The 12,843-nt window shown below is 54.7% G+C and overlaps 1 protein-coding gene across 1 annotated transcript in view; it reads left to right on the forward strand.

The window, feature by feature from the left end:
- The first annotated feature begins 2,037 nt into the window (after window positions 1-2,037).
- ATAD5 (ATPase family AAA domain containing 5) overlaps window positions 2,038-12,843 on the forward strand; it is a 44,761-nt gene continuing 33,955 nt past the window's right edge. The window contains exons 1-2 of the mRNA XM_072131554.1: window positions 2,038-2,224; window positions 6,044-7,908. Of these exons, the coding sequence (XP_071987655.1) occupies window positions 2,174-2,224; window positions 6,044-7,908 (1,916 nt within the window). The 5' untranslated portion in view covers window positions 2,038-2,173. The remainder of the gene's footprint in view (window positions 2,225-6,043; window positions 7,909-12,843) is intronic.

The following is a 12,843-nucleotide window of genomic DNA, read 5'->3' on the forward strand; positions in this document are numbered from 1 at the left end:
TATGACCGGGGGGAGGAGGTATAATACCGGGGATATGACCGGGGGGAGGAGGAGGAGGTATAATACCGGGGAATGACCGGGGGGAGGAGGAGGAGGTATAATACCGGGGATATGACTGGGGGTGAGGAGGAGGAGGTATAATACCGGGGATATGACCGGGGGTGAGGAGGAGGAGGTATAATACCGGGGATATGACCGGGGAGAGGAGGAGGAGGTATAATACCGGGGATATGACCGGGGAGAGGAGGAGGAGGTATAATACCGGGGATATGACCGGGGAGAGGAGGAGGAGGTATAATACCGGGGATATGACCAGGGGGAGGAGGAGGAGGTATAATACCGGGGATATGACCGGGGGGAGGAGGAGGAGGTATAATACCGGGGATATGACCGGGGGGAGGAGGTATAATACCGGGGATATGACCGGGGGGAGGAGGAGGTATAATACCGGGGATATGACCAGGGGGAGGAGGAGGTATAATACCGGGATATGACCGGGGGAGGAGGAGGAGGTATAATACCGGGGATATGACCGGGGGGAGGAGGAGGAGGTATAATACCGGGGATATGACCGGGGGAGGAGGAGGAGGTATAATACCGGGGATATGACCGGGAGGAGGAGGAGGAGGTATAATACCGGGGATATGACCGGGGGGAGGAGGAGGAGGTATAATACCGGGGATATGACCGGGGGGAGGAGGTATAATACCGGGGATATGACCGGGGGGAGGAGGTATAATACCGGGGATATGACCGGGGGAGGAGGAGGAGGTATAATACCGGGGATATGACCGGGGGGAGGAGGAGGAGGTATAATACCGGGGATATGACCGGGGGTGAGGAGGAGGAGGTATAATACCGGGGATATGACCGGGGGTGAGGAGGAGGAGGTATAATACCGGGGATATGACCGGGGAGAGGAGGAGGAGGTATAATACCGGGGATATGACCGGGGAGAGGAGGAGGAGGTATAATACCGGGGATATGACCGGGGGTGAGGAGGAGGAGGTATAATACCGGGGGATATGACCGGGGGGAGGAGGAGGAGGAGGTATAATACCGGGGATATGACCGGGGGGAGGAGGAGGAGGTATAATACCGGGGATATGACCGGGGAGAGGAGGAGGAGGTATAATACCGGGGATATGACCGGGGGGAGGAGGAGGAGGTATAATACCGGGGATATGACCGGGGGGAGGAGGAGGAGGTATAATACCGGGGATATGACCGGGGGTGAGGAGGAGGAGGTATAATACCGGGGATATGACCGGGGGTGAGGAGGAGGAGGTATAATACCGGGGATATGACCGGGGGGAGGAGGAGGAGGAGGAGGTATAATACCGGGGATATGACCGGGGGTGAGGAGGAGGAGGTATAATACCGGGGATATGACCGGGGGGAGGAGGAGGAGGTATAATACCGGGGATATGACCGGGGGGAGGAGGAGGAGGTATAATACCGGGGATATGACCGGGAGGAGGAGGAGGAGGAGGTATAATACCGGGGATATGACCGGGAGGAGGAGGAGGAGGTATAATACCGGGGATATGACCGGGAGGAGGAGGAGGAGGAGGTATAATACCGGGGATATGACCGGGGGTGAGGAGGAGGAGGTATAATACCGGGGATATGACCGGGGGTGAGGAGGAGGAGGTATAATACCGGGGATATGACCGGGGGTGAGGAGGAGGAGGTATAATACCGGGGATATGACCGGGGGTGAGGAGGAGGAGGTATAATACCGGGGATATGACCGGGGGGAGGAGGAGGAGGTATAATACCGGGGATATGACCGGGGGGAGGTATAATACCGGGGATATGACCGGGGGGAGGGGACATTATACCGGGCTCACAGCCGGTACTGTGGATGACGGAACAGGTTCCCGCCTCAGGTTTTGGCGCCAATTCCTCTCAGTTCGTTTCTGTTCTACTTAAAATGATGACGTTGAGCACAAATAAGGCGCCGGCCAATCACACGCCAGTCTGATTACCAACCACCAATAGGGAAGAAGTAACATTCAATGCCGACCAATAGGAGTGGAAGTTTGGAAAATGGGAGGAGTGTTTGCTGGCGGCGCATTGGTCACGTGACTTTGGCCTACGCGCGGGAAGTTTGGTCCCGGAGAAAGTGAGATGAGGTAACCGGAGCCTGAGACTGACTGGTACCGGAACCATGGTGGGAGCCCTGGCCATGGCGGCGCCGCTGGACGACTACACCGTGCAGGTGAGAGCCCGGGGTGACCCCCGGTATTATACCCCCCCCCCGGTCATATCCCCGGTATTATACCCCCCCCCGGTCATATCCCCGGTATTATACCTCCTCCTCCTCCCCCCGGTCATATCCCCGGTATTATACCTCCTCCTCCTCCTCCCGGTCATATCCCCGGTATTATACCTCCTCCTCCTCCCCCCGGTCATATCCCCGGTATTATACCTCCTCCTCCCCCCCCCGGTCATATCCCCGGTATTATACCTCCTCCTCCTCCTCCCCCTGGTCATATCCCCGGTATTATACCTCCTCCCGGTCATATCCCCGGTATTATACCTCCTCCTCCTCCCCCGGTCATATCCCCGGTATTATACCTCCTCCTCCCCCCCCCCGGTCATATCCCCGGTATTATACCTCCTCCTCCCCCCCCGGTCATATCCCCGGTATTATACCTCCTCCTCCCCCCGGTCATATCCCCGGTATTATACCTCCTCCTCCTCCCCCTGGTCATATCCCCGGTATTATACCTCCTCCTCCCCCCGGTCATATCCCCGGTATTATACCTCCTCCTCCTCCTCCCCCCGGTCATATCCCCGGTATTATACCTCCTCCTCCTCCCCCCGGTCATATCCCCGGTATTATACCTCCTCCTCCTCCCCCGGTCATATCCCCGGTATTATACCTCCTCCTCCTCCCCCCGGTCATATCCCCGGTATTATACCTCCTCCTCCTCCTCCCGGTCATATCCCCGGTATTATACCTCCTCCTCCTCCCCCCGGTCATATCCCCGGTATTATACCTCCTCCTCCTCCCCCCGGTCATATCCCCGGTATTATACCTCCTCCTCCTCCCCCCCGGTCATATCCCCGGTATTATACCTCCTCCTCCTCCTCCCGGTCATATCCCCGGTATTATACCTCCTCCTCCTCCCCCGGTCATATCCCCGGTATTATACCTCCTCCCCCCGGTCATATCCCCGGTATTATACCTCCTCCCCCCGGTCATATCCCCGGTATTATACCTCCTCCTCCCCCCGGTCATATCCCCGGTATTATACCTCCTCCTCCCCCCGGTCATATCCCCGGTATTATACCTCCTCCTCCTCCCCCCGGTCATATCCCCGGTATTATACCTCCTCCTCCTCCCCCCGGTCATATCCCCGGTATTATACCTCCTCCTCCTCCTCCCGGTCATATCCCCGGTATTATACCTCCTCCTCCTCCCCCCGGTCATATCCCCGGTATTATACCTCCTCCCCCCGGTCATATCCCCGGTATTATACCTCCTCCCCCCGGTCATATCCCCGGTATTATACCTCCTCCTCCCCCCGGTCATATCCCCGGTATTATACCTCCTCCTCCCCCCGGTCATATCCCCGGTATTATACCTCCTCCTCCCCCCGGTCATATCCCCGGTATTATACCTCCTCCTCCCCCCGGTCATATCCACGGTATTATACCTCCTCCTCCCCCCGGTCATATCCCCGGTATTATACCTCCTCCCCCCGGTCATATCCCCGGTATTATACCTCCTCTCCCCGGTATTATACCTCCTCCCCCCGGTCATATCCCCGGTATTATACCTCCTCCTCCTCCCCCCGGTCATATCCCCGGTATTATACCTCCTCCTCCTCCCCCCGGTCATATCCCCGGTATTATACCTCCTCCTCCCCCCCGGTCATATCCCCGGTATTATACCTCTTCCTCCTCCCGGTCATATCCCCGGTATTATACCTCCTCCTCCCCCCCCGGTCATATCCCCGGTATTATACCTCTTCCTCCTCCCGGTCATATCCCCGGTATTATACCTCCTCCTCCCCCCGGTCATATCCCCGGTATTATACCTCCTCCTCCCCCCGGTCATATCCCCGGTATTATACCTCCTCCTCCCCCCGGTCATATCCCCGGTATTATACCTCCTCCTCCTCCCGGTCATATCCCCGGTATTATACCTCCTCCTCCCCCCGGTCATATCCCCGGTATTATACCTCCTCCCCCCGGTATTATACCTCCTCCCCCCGGTCATATCCCCGGTATTATACCTCCTCCTCCTCCCCCCGGTCATATCCCCGGTATTATACCTCCTCCTCCTCCCCCCGGTCATATCCCCGGTATTATACCTCCTCCTCCTCCTCCCGGTCATATCCCCGGTATTATACCTCCTCCTCCTCCCCCCCGGTCATATCCCCGGTATTATACCTCCTCCTCCTCCTCCCGGTCATATCCCCGGTATTATACCTCCTCCTCCTCCTCCCGGTCATATCCCCGGTATTATACCACCTCCTCCTCCTCCCGGTCATATCCCCGGTATTATACCTCCTCCTCCTCCCGGTCATATCCCCGGTATTATACCTCCTCCTCCTCCCGGTCATATCCCCGGTATTATACCTCCTCCTCCTCCCCCGGTCATATCCCCGGTATTATACCTCCTCCTCCTCCCCCCGGTCATATCCCCGGTATTATACCTCCTCCTCCTCCCCCCGGTCATATCCCCGGTATTATACCTCCTCCTCCTCCCCCCGGTCATATCCCCGGTATTATACCTCCTCCTCCTCCTCCCCCGGTCATATCCCCGGTATTATACCACCTCCTCCTCCTCCTCCCCCCGGTCATATCCCCGGTATTATACCTCCTCCTCCTCCCCCCGGTCATATCCCCGGTATTATACCTCCTCCTCCTCCCCCCGGTCATATCCCCGGTATTATACCTCCTCCTCCTCCCCCCGGTCATATCCCCGGTATTATACCTCCTCCTCCTCCCCCCCCGGTCATATCCCCGGTATTATACCTCCTCCTCCTCCCCCCGGTCATATCCCTGGTGTTATACCTCCTCCTCCTCCCCCCCGGTCATATCCCCGGTATTATACCTCCTCCTCCTCCTCCCCCCGGTCATATCCCCGGTATTATACCTCCTCCCCCCCGGTCATATCCCCGGTATTATACCTCCTCCTCCTCCTCTCCCCGGTCATATCCCCGGTATTATACCTCCTCCTCCTCCCCCCGGTCATATCCCCGGTATTATACCCCCCCCCCCCCCCCCGGTCATATCCCCGGTATTATACCTCCTCCTCCTCCCCCCGGTCATATCCCCGGTATTATACCTCCTCCTCCTCCTCCCCCCGGTATTATACCTCCTCCTCCCCGGTCATATCCCCGGTATTATACCTCCTCCTCCTCCCCCCCGGTCATATCCCTGGTATTATACCTCCTCCTCCTCCCCCCCGGTCATATCCCCGGTATTATACCTCCTCCTCCTCCCCCCCGGTCATATCCCCGGTATTATACCTCCTCCTCCTCCCCCTGGTCATATCCCCGGTATTATACCTCCTCCTCCTCCCCCTGGTCATATCCCCGGTATTATACCTCCTCCTCCTCCCCCTGGTCATATCCCCGGTATTATACCTCCTCCTCCTCCCCCTGGTCATATCCCCGGTATTATACCTCCTCCTCCTCCCCCGTTCATATCCCCGGTATTATACCTCCACCTCCTCCCCCCGGTCATATCCCCGGTATTATACCTCCTCCTCCTCCCCCCGGTCATATCCCCGGTATTATACCTCCTCCTCCCCCCGGTCATATCCCCGGTATTATACCTCCTCCTCCTCCCCCCGGTCATATCCCCGGTATTATACCTCCTCCTCCCCCCCCCGGTCATATCCCCGGTATTATACCTCCTCCTCCTCCCCCCCGGTCATATCCCCGGTATTATACCTCCTCCTCCTCCCCCCGGTCATATCCCCGGTATTATACCTCCTCCTCCCCCCCCGGTCATATCCCCGGTATTATACCTCCTCCTCCTGGTCATATTATGTGAAGTATTTTTTTATGTTTTGCAGCCATGTAAAAAGCAACGTAGAGAAGAGGATCCACAGAGTAAAACCATCACAAATTACTTTTCACCTTTATCGAAAACTCTTGACAAGGGCCTGTGCTCCCCCAAGAGCAGCAGTATAGCGGACTACTTTATCAGAAGCCCCCAGAGCACCAGTAAGGAGCGTTTCCCCAGTGACAAGACAAGCAGCTCCATTGATGGGGCCAAGAAGCGGGAGATGCCCACCACCCCAGTGTCCTGCTCTGCTAAACCTGCTGGCAGATCAGCAAGGCAAGGGAAGCGCACCAGGCTCCTCAAGAGGCTCAGTGATGTGGCGCTATCCTCTGCCGGCAGCGGGATCACAGGTGGTGACACCGCCGCCCTCCTGGATGAAGTCTGCAGTCACACAGCCAATGGGGAGGAGGATGATGATGATGTTGTGTTTCAGTCTGAGATCTTTACTGCAGGGGTTACAGCTAAGCCCCTAAGGAGGACCAGTGTGGATGCCGAGCCATCCCGAGCATCTGTAATATCAAACGCTTCCTCGGATTACAAGACCTCTCTGATGGACACAAGCCTTGAGGTCCATGTTGGCGATACCCCTGACAACCCTGGCACTTTAACAGTCTCGTTTGAGGAGTTCATGAGATGCCAAATGGGCGAGGAAGAACCTTCATCCCCTGAAGGTGCCCCGGAGCTGCCCGATACAGCGGCTGGTGACCCTGAGGTGGTGCAGCTGCCCTCTCCTAAGACCCTGACTGTCCAGGCCCAGGTTCACCTTTCTCCACCACTCCCTGCACAAAACTCTTCAAAGATGGCTTCCATCTTCACCAAGAGCAAAGTCGATAAAAAGAAAGCAGAACTTCAGTCCACAGAGTGTGAGCACAATGGCCATGTGGCCTCCAAGAGAAAGTCCAATGTGGTCATACAGGAGGAGGATCTGGAATTAGCAGTCATCGATGTCGAGACTGGTCAAATCATGAAGCAAAAGTCTACCCCGACCGAAAGGCAGCAGTTCATGAAGGCGTTTCGGCAGGCGGGTGATGCCTCGAAACCCAAAGCTAAGAAGACCCCTTCCAGAAAGAAAGACTCAGAGAACCATCCAACAGAGGAAGCTGAGAAGCAACCCCCAGACCAAGAGCACAATGAGGGGGCCGACAGGGCAATTACCAAACTAAAGAGGAAGAAGCCCCCACTGGTCCAAGCTCCCAGCGACGAGACCCCCAAATCACCAGGGGCTGCTGAGAAGACTTCAGGGGAGACAGACAGGGCACTTACCAAACTAAAGAGGAAGAAGCCCCCACTGGTCCAAGCTCCCAGCGACGAGACCCCCAAATCACCAGGGGCTGCTGAGAAGACTTCAGGGGAGACAGACAGGGCAATTACCAAACTAAAGAGGAACAAGCCCCCACTGGTCCAAGCTCCCAGCGACGAGACCCCCAAATCACCAGGGGCTGCTGAGAAGACTTCAGGGGAGACAGACAGGGCAATTACCAAACTAAAGAGGAAGAAGCCCCCACTGGTCCAAGCTCCAAGCACCGAGACCCCCAAATCACCAGGGGCTGCTGAGAAGACTTCAGGGGAGACAGACAGGGCAATTACCAAACTAAAGAGGAAGAAGCCCCCACTGGTCCAAGCTCCGAGCACAGAGACCCCCAAATCACCAGGAGCTGCGGAGAAGGTAGATCTGGCTTCCCCCGCTTTCAGCAGCCCGGTCTTACGAAGAAGTTTAAGACAAAAGTCAAGTTCTTCCAGCAAATCACCAGAGAGGACATCTGCAGAAAGCCCCATCCTCATGTCCACCCCGAAAATACGGACTCCCTGTCGAAAGAATGATGTTTACAAAGCCGAAGTCCTCACTGTACCATCCGACACAGAGTCCCCCATCAGGTACCTGTAAACCATGTGATAACGGTCCTTGTCCTGTCTGTGGTCACATGCGGCCATTACTGTAATAGGTCATGTAGTGCCGCTCCTTGTCCTGTCTGTGGTCACATGTGGCCATTGCTGTAATAGGTCATGTAGTGCCGCTCCTTGTCCTGTCTGTGGTCACATGCGGCCATTGCTGTAATAGGTCATGTAGTGCCGCTCCTTGTCCTGCCTGTGGTCACATGCTGCCATTGCTGTAATAGGTCATGTAGTGCCGCTCCTTGTCCTGCCTGTGGTCACATGCCGCCATTGCTGTAATAGGTCATGTAGTGCCGCTCCTTGTCCTGTCTGTGGTCACATGCTGCCATTGCTGTAATAGGTCATGTAGTGCCGCTCCTTGTCCTGTCTGTGGTCACATGCGGCCATTGCTGTAATAGGTCATGTAGTGCCGCTCCTTGTCCTGTCTGTGGTCACATGCGGCCATTGCTGTAATAGGTCATGTAGTGCCGCTCCTTGTCCTGTCTGTGGTCACATGCGGCCATTGCTGTAATAGGTCATGTAGTGCCGCTCCTTGTCCTGTCTGTGGTCACATGCGGCCATTGCTGTAATAGGTCATGTAGTGCCGCTCCTTGTCCTGTCTGTGGTCACATGCGGCCATTGCTGTAATAGGTCATGTAGTGCCGCTCCTTGTCCTGTCTGTGGTCACATGCGGCCATTGCTGTAATAGGTCATGTAGTGCCGGTCCTGGTCCTGTCTGTGGTCACATGCGGCCATTGCTGTAATAGGTCATGTAGTGCCGGTCCTGGTCCTGTCTGCAGTAGAGAGGTGTCCGCTGGCCACATATGACGTTCTCATCCTATAGTCACATATCACGTAGCTGGAGAGTGCAGTTATTGAGTATATTAGGAGCTGGTGAGATGGGATAGAATAGGGGAAGCGGCTGGAGGGGATAGTTATGACTCTTATCAGTGGTTCCAGATACAGTAACATAAAGTTACAGGGTGAGGAGTGTTCTATCCCTATAGTAATGTATATAGTGGCTATCTGTGTGGAGGGGTATATACTCCTCCATCTATATCCCCATGACATTCTCCAGGTGGGTTATACATGTGGAGATTGGGCAGGGGGACACTCATTGCCATTTCTCATCCCATCATGTCCAGTTTGTTGGACCATTTCTCCAAATTAGGCTGCAAGTGCTATCTCCCGAAGGGCGCCGTGTGCCTATTGCCGTCTATGGGGGACGTATATGTATATCGGCCGTATATACGTCCCCCTTGTGGCAGTGTGAATGCAGCCTTAGAGAAAAGTCAGAGCAATTACCGAGGAAAGGCCTTCCTGGTGCTGTCAATTACACATTTTGTAATGGGGGGGGGGGCTGATTTAACCCCATAAGGACGTAGCCAGTTTATAGTTTAACCCTTAATGCACCCAGCTCACTTTCACCTTAAGGATCCACATCTGCCCTGTGTCGCTATATGCTGTAACTTTATGTTACCCAGATAAATTCCCACTTTTTTTTCGTGACGTGTCGTGCTTCGCCTTGGTCGTATAGTTTGGTGAAAATGTTTTAAATTTGAGATTTAGTAATTGTTCTGCTCATCACAGGGTGCAGGGGGTGAGTCCGCTTCATACAGAGATGGGGTTTGGTGCATATTCCACTAAGAAAATGGCCAAAACGCAACTTTTCCACCATTTTTTCCAGCCCTCCCAGTCCACGGCAGGGAATAATAAATAACGCCACGGAGAAGGAACATTTGTCACACATAAAATCATCCTCACACGGATCCGGACACGGGAACATGGAAACGTTATGGATTGAGAAGTGAGAAATGAGCTAAAAAAACGGTGTCCTTAAGGGGTTAAATGCCCAAACATTTACCATATAAATATATAGGTTGTAATATAAAGCAATAATGTTTTGTTCTTAACCCCTTCATGGCTGCTATATACGTCCTATTTGTACATGCCCCACGCAGATAGGACTTGGCACTGACCGTCCGGATCTCCTGAACCCTGGCACCTTGAAACACAATTCTTGTCATTTTAGCAGAAGAATCTGTGTAGTGTGTATTGTGTGCGGAGGCTTATCGGACGCGGGATATCCTCCCCTAAAGCTGTACTAGAAAATGCTTTTATGTACAGCTTTCTATTCACTTCTTGTCACCGAGGCAGGGCATTAGATCTGTTCAGGACGGGTTTCCACCTAGACAGAAATCTGTATTCGACCCGACCCAGTCCCTAATATTCTTGGGGTTCCACATCACTACACACTGATTTCCCCGGAGTGTGCCTGGAGAACAACGGGCCGAGGTCCAGGGGCTGGCGGGCCAAAAGCCGGACATCACACTGAGGAAAATGACGAGCTGAATGGGAAGACTAATAGCAACCTGGGATACAGCGAGCTCCAAGCAGCTGCCGAGAACCACAAATGTGATTATGTTCACATTTATGGAGAGGAATAGGGTGCAACGTACGGAGGGGAGCTGCAGAGATGGGAGAAGCTTCCAGATCCTCCTCCCTCATTAATCAGACACCCCCTCATAGGTTGGGGAAAGGCGGCGTATGGTCAGAGGAAAAGTTTCACATAAACGTGTTAGGGCAGCAGGACGAGCCGTCATATGATGGCCAGCCCATCGGACTACTGCACTACAGATGGACAACGATACAATGGGGGACACGGACCAGGGAGTCATGCATGGAGGCTCTAGCTTTATGGAATTGGGCAGTAGAAAGGAACATAAGAGAGCAATAAGTTCCCGGACAGACTATGGCTCGCAGCAATGGCGCTGACTACACCCAGTTATCAGGACAGATGTGTTCACTTCAGAACCACCGACTCAGCGAGAACGTGGCCTCCAGGGGCGTGGAGAGTGGATGCACTATCCTCCCCGTGGCACCGTGTCCACGGCCTATACTCCTTTCTTACCCCAAATTTAATTCCACACACACTACAGAGAATTTCTCAGTCCTGGTCTATGCAGTTTGGCAGTCCAGGCCGTGGTATCCCAAACACAGGAAAATCCCATGGGGAATAGATCCGAATGCATGTAGGGTCCACTGGACTTCCAAATGTATGTGGATTGTGGCAGTGATGAGCTGATCAGATGCCCAGAACTAACAGGTAACTCATTACTTCATTGTGAGACCAAAACTCGCTGTAGATATAGATCTATAGTCTAAGAACTTCAGACACGGCAGAGACCGGAACCAGAACCAGTCGCTATACGGGACGCACAGAAACATTGATCAGATATTACGTCCATCACTCAATAGTCTCTGCTCTTATTATAATCCCGAACCGCACTGCCAGCCGGAGTATCCCGACCAATTGTTCCCAAATGTTCCTCTATGTGGGGCACTTAACCAAATGGTAAGAACAATGGAATGAGCGCTGATCCATATTAACGGACCGTCCCAGACACCGGGATCCTTAAAAGCAGAACTAAAACCGCACACAGTCTCCTAGAAATGGATTTCATTAAAGATGCGCTAGAGCCGGACTTATGGATAGTCCTTGCAATGTGGAAATCTCTAGAACTGACACAGCCCTTAAGGGGAAGGATTACAGAACTGTTCATCATGTCTAGATCCCGATCAGGAGAACATCTCCAAACGCTATTACGGGTTGTCTAAAACATGTACTGACCCCAACATGTTCAGGGCACAATCAGTCCCAGGCGCTGCTGCAGCCAAGACGCTGGCCAAAGCTACTGACCCCAACATGATCAGGGCACAACCAGTCCCAGGCGCTGCTGCAGCCAAGACACTGGCCAAAGGTACTGACCCCAACATGTTCAGGGCACAATCAGTCCCAGGCGCTGCTGCAGCCAAGACGCTGGCCAAAGGTACTGACCCCAACATGATCAGGGCACAATCAGTCCCAGGCGCTGCTGCAGCCAAGACGCTGGCCAAAGCTACTGACCCCAACATGTTCAGGGCACAATCAGTCCGAGGAGCTGCTGCAGCCAAGACGCTGGCCAAAGGTACTGACCCCAACATGATCAGGGCACAATCAGTCCCAGGCGCTGCTGCAGCCAAGACACTGGCCAAAGGTACTGACCCCAACATGTTCAGGGCACAATCAGTCCGAGGAGCTGCTGCAGCCAAGACGCTGGCCAAAGCTACTGACCCCAACATGTTCAGGGCACAATCAGTCCCAGGCGCTGCTGCAGCCAAGACGCTGGCCAAAGCTACTGACCCCAACATGTTCAGGGCACAATCAGTCCCAGGCGCTGCTGCAGCCAAGACGCTGGCCAAAGCTACTGACCCCAACATGTTCAGGGCACAATCAGTCCCAGGCGCTGCTGCAGCCAAGACGCTGGCCAAAGCTACTGACCCCAACATGTTCAGGGCACAATCAGTCCCAGGCGCTGCTGCAGCCAAGACGCTAGCCAAAGCTACTGACCCCAACATGTTCAGGACACAATCAGTCCCAGGCGCTGCTGCAGCCAAGACGCTGGCCAAAGCTACTGACCCCAACATGTTCAGGGCACAATCAGTCCCAGGCGCTGCTGCAGCCAAGACGCTGGCCAAAGCTACTGACCCCAACATGTTCAGGGCACAATCAGTCCCAGGCGCTGCTGCAGCCAAGACGCTGGCCAAAGCTACTGACCCCAACATGTTCAGGGCACAATCAGTCCCAGGCGCTGCTGCAGCCAAGACGCTGGCCAAAGCTACTGACCCCAACATGTTCAGGGCACAATCAGTCCCAGGCGCTGCTGCAGCCAAGACGCTGGCCAAAGGTACTGACCCCAACATGTTCAGGGCACAATCAGTCCCAGGCGCTGCTGCAGCCAAGACGCTGGCCAAAGGTACTGACCCCAACATGTTCAGGGCACAATCAGTCCCAGGCGCTGCTGCAGCCAAGACGCTGGCCAAAGGTACTGACCCCAACATGTTCAGGGCACAATCAGTCCGAGGAGCTGCTGCAGCCAAGACGCTGGCCAAAGCTAT

The sequence above is a fragment of the Engystomops pustulosus genome, unplaced genomic scaffold, assembly GCF_040894005.1.
Source record: "Engystomops pustulosus unplaced genomic scaffold, aEngPut4.maternal MAT_SCAFFOLD_89, whole genome shotgun sequence".
NCBI classification, from domain to species: domain Eukaryota; kingdom Metazoa; phylum Chordata; class Amphibia; order Anura; family Leptodactylidae; genus Engystomops; species Engystomops pustulosus.